The following is a 19217-nucleotide window of genomic DNA, read 5'->3' as shown; positions in this document are numbered from 1 at the left end:
GTTCAGAGAATATTGGCAGACACAAGAGCTAAATGTGTATTTTGTTGATTTTACTTTAATATAAATGTAGGCTTTGCTGCGCGAGTGTTCTGCCAACATTTTGCTGATATGCCAATACTTCTTTACATTTATCATCAGAATATGAGTAACAAGTCGGTGGCTGGCTCACTGTGGCGTGGTAATTACGATTTAGACGAGAGGATGCAAATGCAGCATTGGTCTGATAGGAGCCCTTGAACGCATGCGCAGTGCCCCACTAGTCAGGGGTAGCCAAGTATACGTTAGCGTCGCAAAAATACGTGGCAGAAAGCTTTCGACATGGAGGTAGCCGCACTGATCGCCTTGACTTTGTTACTGGGAGCGCTGGTTATTCTTGTAGCGTTGGCGGTGGGCAGACGGAAAGAAGAGATAAGAGAGGAGACGGAGCAGGCGGCGGAGTTTGCCGGTAAGCGCCGAACATGCTAACGTAACTCGAGCTAGCTGCCGAAGAGGCGACTGTCGAGTCACCAACGCGGCCACTGCTGCCTTCATTCATTCATTTATTCATCCATTTATTCATTCACTGGGAACCGGAGAGAGCTGTGTGTTTGATATTCGTTGCTCATGCACACGAACACTGTCTCACGAAGCAACAAAGAACACGAAAGCAACTTTTGAGTGACTGTCACCTGTCGTTGGCCAATCGGCTCATGTTTTATTAACGGACCAATGAGAGCACCGCTCTCTGCTGACTCTCTGACAGTTTTTTAATACTTTTATTGATTTCAAAGGTCTAAACAGGCAACTGTAGAACATTTAATCCGTTTATTAAAAGTCTGAGCGTATAGTGGGTATAAACTAAGCTAAGTTTCAATGCATGTGGAATAGGGAACTTCACATTTAAAAAGCCTAAATGTCATAAAGCAGGAAGATTACAGCTGACCTTTGATATTTAATGATATGACTTTTATTATCAGCTGGCAAATCCCACATTTTTTTAGTGACATTAAGATCTGACTATGACTTGTAGGTAGAAACATGGTTCTTCTCGCATCTTCCACAAAAATGCAGCTGAATCAGGGGCTTCTTGGCTTGAGGACATCAGATTTCCAGAGGACGGAAGGGGACTGAAGCACACTGATTAATTCACAGTCTATGAATTGTGCAAACAGATAAAGGCGTCTTTATCAGTCCGAGTGAACAAACACATGAGGCAAACATATTTTCAACCTAAACCATGTGTAGAGTTGGTTGTCATGAATGGCTTGTATAAAACTTATGAATTGTCAGAGTCTGTGTGCCAATGTGACTTATAGGTTTTATGCTATTGGAGGTTCATTTACTCCCTGTGGTTCGACCATATGGGACTGTTACCAACAAGTTATGTTGCTTAGATAAATGGATGGCAAAAGGATTCTGGTCTGTATTGCGTATTCTACACACCTGTGGTTTAATTTTGTGTGATTTTGTAATTTTTATGTGAATTATGTGACGTTGTCTTCTCGACCATCTGGGGAGTTTGTCTTCATGTGAAGGATCCAAATTTCCAAAATGACATATTCGCCAATTCTACTTTGTACCCCTTGCATATCATGCAGTCACTGAAGTGGACCATTATTATATAAAATATTTTTGCATACAAATGATGTTTCAGAAAAACCAAACCGTCCTTTTTTTGCATTTCATAATGGATTTTACAAGTATTAGATGCTGTGAAAAAAATGTATGAAGATTAAAATACCCCAGAACATTATTTGATAATCCAAACAGTTTACATTTTCATCGACCTGTTGATTAATCAAATAATCAGCACTGTAATAAGCAGATTATTATTGGTGCAGTGAGTAAAGACATATATCCAGCAGTCCTGCTTAAAAATAGTTTTCTCGGCAGGATGCTAAATACACCTGAACTTTTGTATATCCAAAGACAAACATGTGCATTGTACATTTTTTGATTGAGGGTTTCAATATAGGCTGCAGTTTTTCTGGATTCCTTACCAATTATATTGATTTCTTGAACATTTGTTTTTAAAGTTGAGTTTCATTTTTGAAAGATCTGTGCAAGTCAGTGGTTTGTCTAATGAAGTGTGGATTTCATAATGAAACAATGAGAAATTTCTGTAAAATAATCTCTTGATTTTGGGAAAAAATGCAGTAATGTGAGCATATTTCAAATATCTTTTATTTTACTTCCTTAAATGCATGAAAACAAAATCTGCAAAATGTCTGTGTCACACACCAAACATATATTCTCACACCCTTTGCATATTCATATCTGTCTGGTGCTGCAGCTAAAATTGGACTGCAATCTGTCTTTTGGTTTCTGTGAACCTGAGAGTGAAATAAGCTTTGGTCAGCTATGTAACACCCCAGCCACTCTTTGTGTGACCTTTTTCCTGCTGCAGTAGGAGGTTGGCTTTGTTGTCTGTTACAAGGACTGTGTGTCCTTCTTTGTCAGAGATCTTCTACAACAATGACAAATGTAGCTTCCTTGAGATTTTGGTATCTCCAGCAGTCATGAATATGTTTCTCAGTACCCTTGTTTGTCTTTCAGCTGAAAGCAGTGCTGCAAAGGGCCCTGCGTCCAAGAAACAGAAGCAGGAGAAACAGCGCAGTCGCAAAGACAAACCGTCACAGCACACTTTCAGCCATCCACTGTTGGCATCCTCACTGAAGGTAAACTGAAAAACACACAGGCTCAATAACACATTAGGCACTTGTTGTTCACTGACAGCTTTCTGTTTAATGTCTCTGCTTATTGTATACTGAGATTTAAATGGGATGGACAGAATATTTAAAACATCCACCAGATGTAAAGTTCAACTGCAACAGTAAAAACATCTTCATGAAAAAACTATCTTTCCATTTCTCTGTATTAGAATACTTTACTTATAGCTTGATAGGCCCAATAAACTTGCAACTGAGTGGATTTGTGAGCTGTTTCTGAAGACTTACATTTTTAATTGTGTTGCCTCACTTTGTTTTTCTTCTCCAGTGGCTTTCTTTTGAGCATGTGTGTACTTGTGTGTTTTTCAGGGCCACAGTGGAAACGTGACGTGCCTTGATTTCAGCAGTAACGGGAAGTACCTGGCATCCTGCGCTGACGACCGCACCGTCCGGATCTGGAGCACCAAAGACTTCCTGGACCGGGAGCACAAGTGTCTGAGAGCCAATGTAGAGCTGGATCACGCTACGCTCGTCAGCTTCAGCCCCGACTCCAGGTCTCGCCCTGTTTCTTGCTTGATTTATTTACAGACACAAAACATTCCCTGTCTGCCCCTTAACGAACCTTAACTGTCTCAACTACAAACTTCAGCTTAACTGAGACCTACTGTAAGTTTAACTAAATCCTTTCAAGCAGGTCTCACAGCTCAAGCAGCATTAAGAGAAGAAAAAGGAAAAATGAATGAAATGATGACAAAAGTCAACCACACAGCGAGTTAGCAACTGCACTGCAGCTCAATCTCAGGATTAATTCTCTCATTAATCGTTTTGTAGCAGTGAGATGGGTGATTTATAGTGTTTATTTACAATATTAGGTTCCAGATAATCAAACTCTGCAAACACTCAAGTGTACTAATGTCACCTATTATCACAATAATAACTTTAAAAATAACATGTTGAAGAAAGTCACATTTCCAACAGTGTAAAACTCCAAGACATTTCATTTGCAGTGATGTCGGTTTCAAAAAAAAAGCTCATGTCAAAGGCAGGAAACTGAGAGCTTTTGTATTTGCTTCTTAAATGAAGATGTATCAGTTGTCAGAATAGCTCAGTCCGTTAATCAGATAATTGTTGCCACACAAATATCAGCTAGAAGAGATTTATGTAAGTAAATCAGGTCTATTTCATTTGAAGGAATGCACAGAGCTTCACTTGTTAAACAGCCAAATGTAGCTACTTATACAGATAGTATATTTCTGTAAAGCAATCACCTTGATTCTAAAATAGAGATGTTTTCTGACATTATTGTTTTGTTTAGATTTTTTGCCCTGTTGTTCCACAGTCTGCGTTTTCTGATGCAGACTGTGGTTTATTTTGCTCAACCACAGCAGCAGCATAAGTAACCAGAGCAACAGCCTGTTGTTGAAGTGATTTGTGGATGCAGGTACGTGATAATCCCACCACCTCCTTCACCGACTCATCTTTCCTTTTCACCGCAGGGCATTTATCACCTGGTTGGCCAATGGAGACGCCATTCGAATCTTCAAAATGATCAAGAAGGATGACGGCACTTTAAGCTTCAAAGCCGCTGCTGAGGATTTTCCACAGAAACACAAGGCCCCCATCCTCAACATCGGCATTGCAGAGACGGGTACAGAACACATGGATATCTTTGAATCTGTTGGTGTTGACATTATTATGGTGTGTCTAAGCCAGTAAGACACAAAGATACAACAGACATTTGTTTGTTTTTACAAACAAATAAACACAAACTTAGGGATGCAACTTTGCCTGAAGCTGAAATATGTTGATTGGAATTTAAAGACCAACTTACCTGTGACCTGAGGACATGAATGGGGTGAATGTTTTGCTTTTGGGTGCCTGTAACAAACAAAAGTAGTTTGTTTAAAAAGTGTAAGATTTGCGCTGAGGGTGGCATTACAGAGAAAATTCCCTTCCCCTGATTAATTTAAAATAACTTGTGTGGAAATCTTTTTTTTTTTTTTTTGAAAACTCTAATATTTCATTTGAACATGGAAATATTGAAAGTGCTACAGGGACTGTGAACATACTCAGCAGTTTTAATAGAAACCAGCTTAATTATTTTTGTCATAATTTGTCAAGAACTAAAGTGTTTATTAATATGAAATTACATTTTTAATCTCTTCACCATCAACCAGGCGTATAGTCGGGGTGGCTGGTTGGACGTCTGGTCAGGTTGAAGTTGTCTGGGACTATTCTGGGCATCACCTCATGTTTCAACAAATTACATTTAGTTTCTGTCATTCAATCGCTCACTCTCTGAGACTGTTTGCTGTGTCCTTGGGTTGTGATCCACATGGTAATAGTTATGCTGTTGATAGACATAGTTTATTCCTTTGTGAATTAAGCTATCGCAGCTGTGAGGCTTGTGTTTGAGCAGTGAGAGGCGAGAGAAACAAAAACATGTCTGATGTTTTGAGTTCATTAAGATTTCATAGGTCTTCTATTTTGTCACTACTTTTAAAGACTCATTCTGTGTTTCTTCTCTGCAGGCAAGTTCATCATGAGCGCCTCCACTGACACCAGCATCCACATCTGGGACCTGAAAGGAGACATACTGGCCTCCATCAACACTAATCAGATGACCAATTCCTATGCTGCCATCTCCCCATGTGGCAGGTCAGTCCCACCCGTCCATCACTGCAAACCTCACACCTGAAAGATCAGATACGGAGCTCAGAAAGATGCATTTTGCCTAGAAAACGTATTTGTGTAACTTTTGTTTTGTCCTGGAACTTAATCAGACGTAGTGAAGGCAGCTTGGAAAAAGAGACACATTCTTACGTTTGAATTCTGAGATGTTACTTGAACCTTTATCCAACAAACATTTGCTTCAGAAGATATTCAAGACTTATTTGCTTGCTTCGTTTTTAAATTTAATAATCTGCTCTTTATTTATTCTGTACATTTCCAAGAGAAAGTTGGGATTATTGATTAGTGTTGCAAATAATTTGGAAACTTGATGTCATCTTCCAGCTCTGATGGCATGTGTGATAATCCAGTGGTTGTCCAAAACAGATGTAAGATCTGTATCAAAACCAAATCAGGTTTGTCTGTAGTTCTGGGGGGATTTTTCCCTCCACACATTTTGGACAAAAGACTCCTATTGGATGAACTAAGTCAGGTTCACTTATCAGGCTCACTAATGTGAAGTAGAAGTCTCTCTGGTTTGCAGGTGGGTTTATGAAAAGCTTAGATGTAATTTTCTTTAACATTTGTATGTATTATGTTGACTTTTTGGTGGAGCGGTGGTTAGCATCGTTGCCTCACATCAAGAAGGTCGTCGGTTCACATCCCGGTGAGGACACCTGTTTTCCCTGTGCAGCGTGGGTTCTTTCCGGGTTCTCCGGCTTCCTCCCACAAGGTCCAAAAACATGATGAGGTTAATTAGTGATTCTAAATTCTCCTGCAATAGACTGGTGACCTGTCCAGGGTGTCCCCTGCCTTCACCCTAAGTCAGCTGGGATAGACTTCAGCCCCTAACCCTAGTGAGGATTAAGCGATGTATAGATAATGGATGGAAGGATGTTGACTTTTTTTCCTTCTGTCCTTTCATGAATTTAATCAATCCATCGGTTTGTTGAATGTGCAGATATACAAAACGTACTCTTGATTTTCTCTGTGCTGTGTGGTCACTCATGACGCACTTCCACCTGAGCATCTGCAGCAATTTGCGTATGTTCAGAGAAAAGTGGCTCCAGAGTCAGATTCAACCTTGATGCTACATTACCCCCTGAATTTGCATCCGAAATACGCTTTCTATAATTCGTGATCAGATTCATTACTCTGTGAATCACAATAAATGGGCAACAAAAGCTGTTGTCATGTCAGAGTCTAATGTAGAAGAAAGAATTACAAAAAATATGTATTGTCAAATCTGTGACTAGACTGAGTTGTTGGTCACAATAGAAACAGCAGCATTTATGTGGGATGTTGTTTCAGGTACCAGTGAGACGATGAAATATCAGTTTGAGTTATAGACCAATTGATTTTGAAGCCTTCTCAGATGCCAAAATACTGTGCAGCAGTTTGTAATGCTGTTAGACAATGTTTTTGCCTCTATTTGAAGTTGTGTTGGATCCACAGTTGTGCTAGAATCTTGTTTTACTGTGCTGGACTAAAGAACACAATACAGTAGCCTCTCTTCTGAACAGATTTATCTCCTGATAATATCTTGAGCCATTTTTGTTGTAATATTTTACCTCTAATGTTTTAACTTTTTTTACTTAACTTTTAACCTTGTAGGAACATTATTTAAAAAGATAAATATCCCTTAAGATGTATTTAGAGTAAAACTGTAAAACCTGATTCAAACCTGTAGGTGATGTTCGCCAATGTTGTGGGAACATTGCCTGCCAGCTAGATATTATTTATACTGTGTATGAATGAAAAATGTACTTTGTAAAGACTGTTGCATCTAACAGAAATGTTTACAGCAGTACCTTGGATGTGCTGTACTGAGCTGTCACATACAATGTTATAATGCAAGAGGAACCTTGTATTTGAGTTGTACGTGACTCAGATGAAGCTGTAACTTGTTTCTCTCTGTTCTCAGGTTTGTAGCTTCCTGCGGTTTCACTCCTGATGTGAAGGTCTGGGAGGTTTGCTTCGGGAAAGGAGGAGAGTTCAGGGAGGTGGCCCGAGCCTTCGACCTGAAGGGCCACTCTGCAGGAGTTCACGCATTCGCCTTCTCTAATGACTCTCACAGGTAATCCAAACGTTTCTGAATAAAATACAGCGACAAAGAGACGACTCACAGTGTCCAGAGTCTAACGAAGCTGGCCAATATTTTTGGGAAAAACACATATTTGCTAATTCCTCTTTTCTTTTCTTTATGGTATTGTGCTTTTATTCAGTTTTGTCTTTTAGTCATTGTGTTGAAGTCTTATGGGTTCCTATTTATAGTTAGCTATAATACAACATTTTTGTTCAACTCCTGCTGTTGTGAATGTGCTTTTTAAATATATTTGACTTGACTTTGTTGCTGAGGCTTACCTGATAAGATTGATGCCTGTCACATCTGTAAGATAAATATGAAGACGGCCAGCAGCTGTTGGACAACTCACCAGCCCTGCTCATAGCTACAAATTATATTTACCAGAAACTTAAGACCTCCTAGATATGCTATTGTTTTATGAGGGGTAGACTCCAGAAAATAACACGGTTTACACATCTTAAAAAATGAAACCTAACATGGTATTTATCTGTGGAGGCTTATTGTCCAGATATTTTGATAGAATGTATGTCCTCAGTTGTTTCTCTTGTTTTAAATATGCAGAATAACCCTTGCATGGCACTAAATATTTTCTTTTCTTTATCAGAATGGTGACTGTCTCCAAAGACGGTACGTGGAAGCTGTGGAACACCGATGTTGAGTACAAAAAGCAGCAGGATCCCTACCTCCTGAAGACCGTTCCTTGTGCCTCGTCAGACGGCAGCCGGGTGGCCTTATCTCCAGACGGTCGCGTGGTGGCCGTCAGTGATGGCTGTAACGTTGCGATGTACGACGCTGCCAGTGGCAAGCTGGAGGAGGAGCTGCATGGCGTCCACAGTGTGGAGATCACTGACCTTAGATTTGACATTAATGGGCGCTTCTTGGTGTGCAGCGGCGACAAGGCTATCCGAGTGTTTCACAATGCGCCGGGCTACCGGGCGGCCATCAGGGACATGCAGGACATGTTGAAGAAGGCCCAGAACGAGGCCATGAAGCAGAGACTGCAGCAGCAGATAAAAGAGGCTCAGAGCGCCCTGGACACTGTGCTTGCTGCTCCTGTTGACTGAAAGAACCTCAAGGAATCGTGCCCTGACTGTGATTGTGTTTGACTCTGACTGCTGAGCTCTTTTGTGATGTCAACTCTCCTTCTGCCACTAAGTGATCTGGCTGAGGAATGATGAAATTTGCATGCAGTTTTAATAAAGAATATGTTTTTATGGAAAGATGAAATGCTTTGAGTTTGATGTCCAGTGAAGTCTTTATTCAAGTATTTCTTAGGGCCCCCAAAACATGGTTGTGAAACTTTTTCACAGTACTGATTTTTAACATTGTGTAACATCAACACAAAATCTGTAGTTGAACAAAGAACTGTTTAACGACTTACTGGCCACACTAACAGGTCTTTTTCACACAAGACATTTTAACAAGTGTTAGCAAGGAAAGCAGAGGTAAATAGTATAAATAATAATGCCTAAATTCCAGTAGCTACTTCCATTTCTAAGCTTTCTGTTGTACATGCTGGTTCTTTGTCAGGAACCATACACTGTATAAAAGATGGACGTAGCAACCGGCCCTGAAAAATGAAGCCAACCCGGAAGTGTCAAAAGCCTGCAGTATCACTACATCTGCTAGTTGCTGGCTCCAAAAATCCAAGATGTCAACCAGGAAGTAGCAAAACCCTGGCTTCATTTTCTCAGTCCAGAAACCAACGGGTGACGTCACGGTAGCTACGTCCATCTCTTATACAGTCTATGGGTTGAACAGATTATCAGTGTCGTATGCGAGCAAAAGACACTGGTGTCTCTTGCACCGCAAGTGAGTGTGAATGTGTAGTTGAGCGCACAGAATGGAGATCTGTGAGAGCATAAATGACAACCGAGTGAAAGACAGTATGATCGTGCATGTATGTTGATAGTTGCAAACAAAGCAGTAATAGTTTTGAGTGTAGCATGGAGTTTTGTTTGTTTACGATAAGTGTTTATTTGCTCAAAATTTCCCATTAAGCGCTGAACTGAACCAGCATTAATGTTGTTAGTAACACCTGAGTTTTACCCACTTTGATCAACCAGATTAAAAAAAAGTGTAAAATGTGCCCTGAAGCTGACAGAGCTCCTCTTCCCCTGATTACATTCTAAGTTTTATAGAAATCTTCTCTTTAAAAACCGTGATATGCAATTTAAACATGAAAACACTGAAAGTGATGCAGGGAAACTCGTCCCTGGGGACTGTGAACATCCAAAGCAGTTTTCATGGAAAACTATCACATCTATTCATTTTTGTCATAACAGATCAAGAACCAAAGTGTTTGTTAACTTCAAATTGAAATTTAAATGACTTTAAACCTCATCCCTATGACACCAGTGCACAGCTATGTTCAGTTACACCGGCTGAACAGGTTGAAGCTGTGCGGCAATAATCCAGAATTCACTTAAATGTTTCTTGACTCTTGTGATAATATGAGTGTCCCTTCCAGGACAACGTGGACACTTGACATTATCAGGGACACTAACAGGACGACATCATGTATGTTATTTTAAAATTCTTTGATCTCCACAAATTCAATGTCACTGTTTAAATCTAATTGGGATGGAAGTCAGACGTTTACTAGCCTGGACAAATAAAACCAACCAGCATGGCTGCATAACGTTACAGAGGTAAGTGATATATTGTATTTTTGACATTTGGGTGAACTGTGTCTTTAAATTAAAAAAACAAAAACAAAACATTCATAAATCCATAACAAAAAAACTACAACATTTTGATGTCTGCAAATATTCTGTTTTGCAAATATTTTTTAATTTTTTTTTTTGTAGTATATTTTCTTTTTTTGGATTTTTTTTTTTTTTTTGTCTTTTCTTCTTCTTCTTTTTTTTTTATACACAATGTGTGTCTTTTTTTGTGCGCTCTTTTTTTTTTTTTTTGTGTGTTGTTGTTATTAGTTTTATTGTTATTAATGTTAATATTGCTTACATTATCATCATTTTCTATAGATTTAATAGAATTAAAGATTATCATTCTGTTAATATGCATGATTATTATTATTTTATCATGAACTTAGACTCCAGCCCCCCTACGACCCTAGTGAGGATTAAGTGGTGTATAGATAATGGATGGGAAAAATGTCAAAATTCTTCTGATTCCAGCTTTTTAAATTTGGTTATTTGCTGATTTGTTTACTTCTTATTGACAGTAAATTGAATACTTTGGGTTGAGGACAAAACAAAACATTTGTCATCTTTAGCTCTGTGAAACACTGATCAGTACTTTTCACCATTTTCTGACATTGTATATGTCACACAGCTAACTGGGTAATTGTTGAATTATTGACAATGAAAATGACAATTATTATTTCTGCTGTATAAACATTTAAACAGAATTTTAGTGCAGTGGTGGAAGAAGTTCTCAGTTATTTCTACCTAAAAAATACCAGTGTGGAGGATTAAGCAGTGTATAGATAATGGATGGATTATATTATTATTATTATTACTCAAACGATCTTGATTCAGACTATTTTTCCGTTATTGTGAGTTATTGTTATGATTGTTGTTGGTGTTATTGTCGTAGCAGTAGTAGTAGTTTCACAATTTAGTGAGTCTTGCGTCTCCTTTGTTTTTTTTTATCTCGCAATAAAGTTTTTCGTATTTAAAAAAATTAAATAAATAAATAAACCGGCAGGTCAGAGTTAACCCGGAAGTAGTCTCTGTGGGTGACCACGTGTTCCTGCAGCACCATGAGCAGCCTGCCTTCCTCCAGCCAGTGAAGCAGCGGCTCACACAGCAGATGTCAGCGGACATGGTGGAGCTCTCAGTGAAGGCAGCCGAGCCGCTGCGGGCCGCCGGCGGCCTGCAGCAGAACCGGCTCTTCCTCGACTTCTTCTGGGACTTGGCCAAACCGGACCAGGAGGTGCGACTGAAGGCGGTGGAGAACCTCATCCAGTACCTGAAAGCTGAGAACAAGGTGAGGCTGTCAGAGGGAACGCAGCGTGGTTCTGCTTCACATGTTCTCCTCTGGAGTTTTCTTGGAGTAAGAAAAGTTTTATTAGTAGCTGCAGTAGGAACGTGGAAGTCATACCCTGATAAGAATGTGAAAAACTTTTCAGAAGATTCTAAATCATCATATGTTAGAAATAAATATCCTGCAGGTCCATTTTAAGGGAAAGCATGTAATAGCACTGGTACTCAAATGTACTCAGAATATCAAGACTGTAAAGTACTTATTATACAGAACTGATCCTGTCATGTTATTGGATTACCATTATTAATACGTCTGTACGGATTAATCGATTAGTTGGCAGCTAATAAATTAACCACCAACTGTTTTAATAATCGGTTTGACTAAGTTTTCAAGAAAAACTGTCAAAATTCTTCTGATTCCAGCTTTTTAAATTTGATTATTTGCTGATTTGTTTACTTCTCATTGATCTCTCATTAAACTGAATACTTTGGGTTGAGGACAAAACAAAACAAAACATTGGTCATCTTTAGCTCTGTGAAACACTGATCACTACTTTTCACCATTTTCTGACATTGTATATGTCACACAGCTAACTGGTTAATTGTTGAATTATTGACAATGATTATTATTATTATTTCTGCTGCATAAACACTTAAACAGAACTTTAATGTAGTGGTGGAAGAAGTTCTCAGTTATTTCTACCTAAAAATACCAAAACACCAGACTTGCATGAACATCGAAATATCCTTAGAATATAACGAGTAAAAGGATTCATAATGCACTGAGTGTTACTATACTGTTATTGACCAGTGTTTGATTTGAATATTAGACGAAGGACACATTAAACAGGAAGTTTTGAGCGTCAAAAACTTCATTTTGTGGATTCGATTTATGGTGGAAAAGTATTGAGTCTGGTGTTTCCTCTGAATCCCCCCTGAAAACTAGGCTAGGTATGATGTCATATTTTATGGTCTTAGAATTAATAAGAATTTACTGTCATAGTATTAATCTGCAATTGCATGTTGCATTTTAGTAGCTCGTCATTAGTTTGAAATCTTTATTTGAGCTTGTTATTAAAGCTGTGATGTAGCTGTAGTGGAGAAAGAAGAGCAATATTTGCATCTGAATTATAGTCAAGTGCCTCAAATTTGTAACTAAGTAAGTGCAGAAGCCAAATTATTCATGTAAATATGAAACCATCATCATATACTCTTTGTGCTGCAGGAGGATGAGCTGGAATACACCTTTAGAAGACTCGTGGACGGACTCGCTCACACGCGGGAGGCAGCGAGACCCGGATTCAGCCTGGCTCTGGGGCAGGTGAGTGGACCGTAGAACCAGTTTAACCCATCACTGTTTAAGTAGAAGTCAGGTTTCAGCTCAGAGGTCCACAGCTTTCAGCCACTTCACATACACACATGGACAAAATTGTTGGTAACCCCTCAGTTAATGAAAGGAAAACCCACAATGGTCACAGAAATAATTTGAATCTAACAAAAGTAATAATAAATTAAAATCCTATGAAAATTAACCAATGAAAATCAGACATTGCAAACTCATGGAACAGGCCTGGACAAAAATGATGGTACCCTTAACTTAATATTTTGTTGCACAACCTTTTGAGGCAATCACTGCAATCAAACAATTTCTGTAAACTGCCAATGAGACTTGTGCACCTCTCAGCAGGTATTCTGGCCCACTCCTCATGAGCAGACTGCTCCAGTTGTCTCAGGTTTGAAGGGTGCCTTCTCCAGATGGCATGTTTCAGCTCCTTTACAGATGTTCAATAGGATTTAAATCAGGGCTCATAGAAGGCCACTTCAGAATAGTCCAATGTTTTCCTCTTAGCCATTCTTGGGTGTTGTTAGCTGTGTTTTGGGTCATTATCCTGTTGCAAGACCCATGACCTGCGACTGAGACCAAGCTTTCTGACACTGGGCAGCACATTTCTCTCTAGAATACCTTGATAGTCTTGAGATTTCATTGTACCCTGCACAGATTCAATACACCCTGTGCCAGATGCAGCAAAGCAGCCCCAGAACATAACAGAGCCTCCTCCATGTTCCACAGTAGGGACAGTGTTCTTCTCTTGATATGCTTCATTTTTGCATCTGTGAACATAGAGCTGATGTGCCTTGCCAAAAAGTTCCAGTTTTGTCTCGTCTGTCCAGAGGACACTCTCCCAGAAGCTTTGTGGCTTGTCAACATGCAGTTTGGCAAATTCCAGTCTGGCTTTTTTATGATTTGTTTTCAACAATGGTGTCCTCCTTGGTTGTCTCCCATGAAGTCCACTTTGGCTCAAACAACGACGGATGGTGCGATCTGACACTGATGTACCTTGACCTTGGAGTTCACCTTTAATGTCTTTACAGGTTGTTCTGGGCTCTTTTGTTACCATTCATATTGTCCGTCTCTTCGATTTGTCATCAATTTTCCTCCTGCGGCCACGTCCAGGGAGGTTGGCTACAGTCCCATGGATCTTAAATTTCTGAATAATATGTGCAACTGTTGTCACAGGAACGTCAAGCTGCTTGGAGATGGTCTTATAGCCTTTACCTTTAACATGCTTGTCTATCATTTTCTTTCTAATCTCCTGAGACAACTCTCTCCTTGGCTTCCTCTGGTCCATGTTTAGTGTGGTACACACCATGTCACCAAACAGCACAGTGACTACTTGTAACCCTATAAACAGGCCGACTGACTGATTACAGTTTGTAGACACCTGTGATGCTAATTAGAGGACACACCTTGATTGAACATGTCCCTATGGTCACATTATTTTCAGTCTTTTCTAGGGGTACCATCATTTTTGTCCAGGCCTGTTTCATGAGTTTATTTTTTAAAATAATTCTGTTGAACCGCGGTTCAAAAGCAGTGTCTGATTTTCATTTCTTGATTTTCATAGAATTTTTATTTATTATTACTTTTGTCAGATTCAAGTTATTTCTGTGACCGTAGCGGGTTTTTCTTTCATTAGCCGAGGTGTACCAACAATTTTGTCCCCGTGGGTAGTCTTTATTAGTTAATGGAGCAGGAACTGGACGATATCAAGATCAAAGGATGTGAGTTACTCCATCTCAAATCATCAGGTTCCTTCTGCTCGACAGTCTCTGATTTCCTTGAAACTTTTTTATTATAAAGTGTGAATATTTGAGATGACATCTGTGATATTTTCGCTCGACATATCTTATATTTTCTGAGATGATATCTTTTTAACATCACATGAATCACTTTTGGTGCATTTTCTCAGGCATTAAAATGTGAGGCTGTTTGATTGTCAATATCTCAATAACTTTTGAAGATAAAAGACTGAAATTTTCACTGTTATTTCTCATCATGTCATTGATTCAGAATCTGTAATATTGAACATGTAGATAAAAATATTGTCATATTATGGTTGAGTTAAGCTATGAAAAAATAAACTCACGTAAGAAAAACAATTGATGAAGAGGCAGTTTTAAAAATGCTTTTGTCTCCAACAGTATGACATATATTTAGCTAAAATTTCACAAATATTTTCATACATTTGCATAGTTTTTAATAAAGAGAAAGATTTAAATCAGATGTTGAGCAGCCGGTGAGTGTACAAACACCTAAATATAATGACCATTATGAGCTTTGGAAAGACAAACATTACGACATTTTGTTGTACAGGTGCAACTAAAGTGGTCACTGTTAGTGAGCTTCATCTGAGCCTGTAGGATGATTTGTTGCCTTTTGAGCAGAGCCAAGCTTTTCCTGCTATAACCCTTCATAGCAAAGGTACTAACGCAAATGAGTTTTTCTTTTTCAGGTCTTGAGTGCCTTTGAAGATGTCTCCCTTCAGAGTATACTCGACCGAATCAAAGAAAAGCACAGCTTACAGGCTGTGAAAAAGGTGGGTTTTGGGTGTTTTGGCTTCTTTTATCATCAAAATCTGTACAAATTACATTTTTGAACATTCGTCTCTTTGTTTTTCAGAAACTTGCCAGAAATGCTATGTTTGGAAACTTGTTCGGCGTCCTCGCCCTTCATCAGTCCGGCCGCCTCTCTAAAGTAGGCAGCCTCACCAACACACACATGAGTTGTGAACAATCCTTTAAACATGTTTTATTGTGAGACTCAGCACAGAATCAGACTGGAATGTTAAAGTAGGAAGCGTCAAACATAAAACTAACAATAGCTGTGTTCTATTTATCTCTGTCAGTTTCGGGTTTTGTTCGTGCAGGTTCACTGTCCCGACTTACTACAACAGAATAAAGCTCGTATTAATGCTATTTTCCTTTAGTGACCCAAAAGATTTAAATCACTACATAAGTTATTAAATATGGCATTAGGATGACTTGAGGTGAATTTCGAGGGATGTTTATCCAAAAAATCATCATTAACTAAGTTAAGATCAACCCTTATTACTGTATTTTCTATAGAGTGAGCTGTTTTAAGATCATTTATGTGTAAGGTTAGTTCTCCTAGTAAACGTTTGTTGTCACTAGTGTTATAGTAACCGTAGACATTGACAAAAATGAATTTCACATTGTCAATATTTGTAATCAAAATCAACCAATGGCCATGATTATCTGCCATATTAAGTAAGATTTTGCCAGAGAAGTTTTTAAGTAGGATTGCTATCCCTGCTGATCTAGATGTGCCATGGCTGAAAAAGGCTTTGTCACCCCACTGTTGAGGTCAAAAAGAAATGTCATCGTCTTTCGAATGTGTTTCCTCTAAGAAAAAAAGCATTTTTCCCTTTACAAAACAAAAACAGACTTTTTCGTTTAGTTAAGTCTCATAAACTCCTTGCATTTACAGATAAAAAAAGAGCCTGGACTGTTAAGTTTGAACATGAAACAATGAACAGTTTTTTCAACTTCAATGAACATGCAAGTGTTGAAGCTCACTAACGGTAACGAATGGTGGCAATTCCCTGAAAGTAAACTTAACTTGACTGTGGAATATTTCACAGGACTGTAGGATTCATGGCATGACCCTTTGACCGTTATTATAGGCATAGCGACCACGGTATACAGCCTTTTGTTATCGTTTCCTCGCTTCAGATACTTTGGTCCAGACTGCTGCTCTTGCGTCCAGATCATCTTTGGTCAAATCTTCTGCAAAGCGAATGCCGAGATCGATGCAGACTGGATGTTTATTTGTGACACTCCAAAGCTCGTCTCTGTGTTTCCTCATGGTGAACTGCATGATGATCTGTCTTGGGTGAGAGTTAGTGGGGTCATTGCACCGGCCGAGACGATGCACCGTATCCAAGATGAAGCCCATCTTGTCTCTCCAATGTGGAACAAATTTGAACAGAAGATTTGCAATTAGCTCTCATGAGTTTTCTTCTTTGTCTTCTTTGAGGCCTTTTAATCTCAAGTTCTATCTTCTTCTGTAACTTTCAGATTCAGATCCTTGTCTTTCCATTTCTTTCACCTTTCTTTCCAGCTCATCATTCTTCTCTTTGGGGAATTTGATTTCTTCCTGCAGATCCTTGTTTTTCTCTTTACATTCTTTTATTTCAGCAGAGTTGAAATCCAGAGATTTGTTGATGTTAGCAATAGCAATGGTCTTTTGCTATATGTTTGATTTGATGCCGGTAACCAGAGTATGGAGAGCTCTGATTTCATCCGATTGACATTTGATTGCTTTCAAGACATCAGCAATGGACGCAGTATCTGGAGGGTGTCATCGTTGGCCTTTATTTTCTTTGGCGGTTGTGAAGTTTTAGCAGACGAAGTGAGAGCTTTTTTTAACCGTCTCCCGTCAGTTTCCATGTCGTTGAGTGCACAGTAGTCGTGGGAGACGAGAGCTTTGGGAGTTTTAGCATTCGCAGTAGTGTTAGCATAAGTTTTAGCCATAAGTTCATTCAAAATCGACAAAACATTTATGCTGTGTTCACACCAGACGCCAGTAAAATTATTCGCGCAAATGATTTACATGTAAAGTCAATGTGAAGACGCGAGTAAATGTCCCGCGGCGCAACTTGTGCGACTTGTGCGATTTGAACTTTTTACTGGTAGCACCTAGAATGAATCTGATTGCTGTGGCTAAACTTTATATACACTCCATAAGGGTCCATAACAGCATTCATTTTAATTTGGAGATGTCATTTTACAGGTGGTTGCATTGAAATGACCCGGAATGGTAAGGGGTTTAAACAAAACTCATTGACTAGTGGTGTGAGGGACTGTAGCTGAACACACATGTGAAACAGAATCACTGCAAAGTTCAACCTTCATAATGCGAAATACAATTTTACTGCCATTGTAAATTTTTAAGGTAACTTAGAGGACACTTGGAGTTCATCAAGGCTGATGCCCTGTCTGTGCAATTTTAAAGGAAGTGATTGAGATCTGACACTAAATGTTAGAAATGAACAAAGAGGAGCGAGACAAGCCAGGGGAGAGTCCTGGATTACTGATGTTCCTGCAGATGTGTATAAAAGTTGTCGTGTGTGAACTACATTGTAAGTGTTGTGATCTGCAGGAGCCGCAGGTGGTTCTGGGATGTGTGAAGCTCCTGCAGAGTCTCAGCCAACACAAACAACATGTGAAGGACCTGCCCAGCAAGACCATGATGGACATCCTCAACGAGGTGACTACTCTCTTAAAACATCTCCACAACCGTAACACACAAGGAGATTTCATTTTCACATATTTACACCTCAAAGTCGTTATTGTCATATATGTCATCCTGTCCGTCAGATCCCAGAGGAGGTGTTTGAGGAGGTCCTGCTGAGCGCGCTACAAGCTGACCTGGCATCAGCCTTCAGGACTCCAGAGCAGCTGCAGCTGCTGCTGGTGGCTCTGCAACGCTTCCCACAAACCCTCAAACCCAAGAAACTGAAGAACCTATTGGGCTCCTCCACCATCATCAACACTGACAACATCCCCAGGTAAGAGCTCTGTGATCGGCTCGGCTTGTTTTTTTCTTTTATGTTTTAATCATTACCTTTTTATTGTTGCCCTACTTTTATTCTCAAGCATCTGTTTACATAATATGTCCTGTAAACTTTAACCACATTGTGTTAAAATTAGCTGCTATGCATGTACATCCTCAATTTATGCATAATGTCTGCACCGGTTTCCCTCCTGCGTCTGCTAATTAGCAGCTTCTGTGTGAAAAATCGATGTCTGGCAGGTTGACAGAAGTGTTGAAGATGGCAGCCCGCTCAGTGAAGAAGGACCGCATCCTCCCAGCGGTGGCCCTGGACCTCCTCAAGCTCTCTCTGAAGGAAGACAGCTTCCAGCTCTTCTGGAATAAAGCCATAACAGACGGCATGTTAAAGGAACATGAGGGCCCGACTCTGTGAGTCCTTTCATAGAAGCTGTCAATCTACATTCTCAGAGTAGCAGTGACCTCAACCTCAGAGAAAACTTGCAGCCTGTGTACAGTGGAATTACTCTGAATTACTTTAAATTACCAAGTAATGAGGTGTTAATATATAACAAAAAGTAGTTTTATTATATGTTTACGAGTTCTCATGTGATTAAATTTAACTGCTCTCGTTCCTCCTCTGTCCCAGTGCTGTACTGTGTTGCTGCAACATGTTTTCATGACAGTAGACTGAAGCCCCCTACAGACATGAACCACTTTCCATTAGTGTAACAGCATCTGAACATGCTGGTTTCATGTCTGAATGAGCTTCCTGCTCACTGTTCCGTAAAGGTCGAAACATTTCTGTGTTACTTTAAAGACAGTTCTGAACTACATGCAGTCACAGTGTTGGATAGACAGAAAGCAATGGATGCAGTTTGAGTATCAATCATTGACCTTACCTTCAAATTTCACATCTATTACAAGCTGAAATGTCCATAAAAATAAAGCTTAACTGCAATGAAAACTGAATAACAGCTCAGATGAATAAGACTCATCATTAATTATTG

At 39.4% G+C, this 19217-nt stretch overlaps 2 protein-coding genes across 2 annotated transcripts in view; both read left to right on the top strand.

Annotated features, from left to right (window-relative positions):
- The first annotated feature begins 282 nt into the window (after nt 1–282).
- On the top strand, nt 283–8631 carry tbl2 (transducin beta like 2). Its single transcript, XM_008285930.1, has 7 exons — nt 283–445; nt 2536–2657; nt 3018–3202; nt 4145–4296; nt 5180–5306; nt 7243–7395; nt 8009–8631. Exons 1-7 carry the CDS (start codon nt 319–321, stop codon nt 8466–8468), a joined length of 1326 nt encoding a protein of 441 aa, XP_008284152.1. The 5' UTR covers nt 283–318; the 3' UTR covers nt 8469–8631.
- Nucleotides 8632–11115: 2484 nt separating this feature from the next.
- mybbp1a (MYB binding protein (P160) 1a) overlaps nt 11116–19217 on the top strand; it is a 33406-nt gene continuing 25304 nt past the window's right edge. The window contains exons 1-7 of the mRNA XM_008285929.1: nt 11116–11358; nt 12580–12675; nt 15149–15232; nt 15316–15390; nt 17818–17925; nt 18036–18226; nt 18472–18639. Of these exons, the coding sequence (XP_008284151.1) occupies nt 11182–11358; nt 12580–12675; nt 15149–15232; nt 15316–15390; nt 17818–17925; nt 18036–18226; nt 18472–18639 (899 nt within the window). The 5' untranslated portion in view covers nt 11116–11181. The remainder of the gene's footprint in view (nt 11359–12579; nt 12676–15148; nt 15233–15315; nt 15391–17817; nt 17926–18035; nt 18227–18471; nt 18640–19217) is intronic.

Source organism: Stegastes partitus, unplaced genomic scaffold (assembly GCF_000690725.1).
Source record: "Stegastes partitus isolate 25-593 unplaced genomic scaffold, Stegastes_partitus-1.0.2 Scaffold423, whole genome shotgun sequence".
NCBI classification, from domain to species: Eukaryota; Metazoa; Chordata; class Actinopteri; family Pomacentridae; genus Stegastes; species Stegastes partitus.
Note: the sequence above shows the minus strand (reverse complement) of the source record. Positions and strands in the feature narration are given on the sequence as shown.

Bases quoted from the DNA above. Each gene is read 5' to 3' on its own strand.
- tbl2 (XM_008285930.1), top strand. From the start codon at position 319: ATGGAGGTAGCCGCACTGATCGCCTTGACTTTGTTACTGGGAGCGCTG. The intron at 2,658-3,017 runs GTAAACTGAAAA...TGTGTTTTTCAG, and splicing joins TGTTGGCATCCTCACTGAAG to GGCCACAGTGGAAACGTGAC. The intron at 4,297-5,179 runs GTACAGAACACA...TCTTCTCTGCAG, and splicing joins CATCGGCATTGCAGAGACGG to GCAAGTTCATCATGAGCGCC.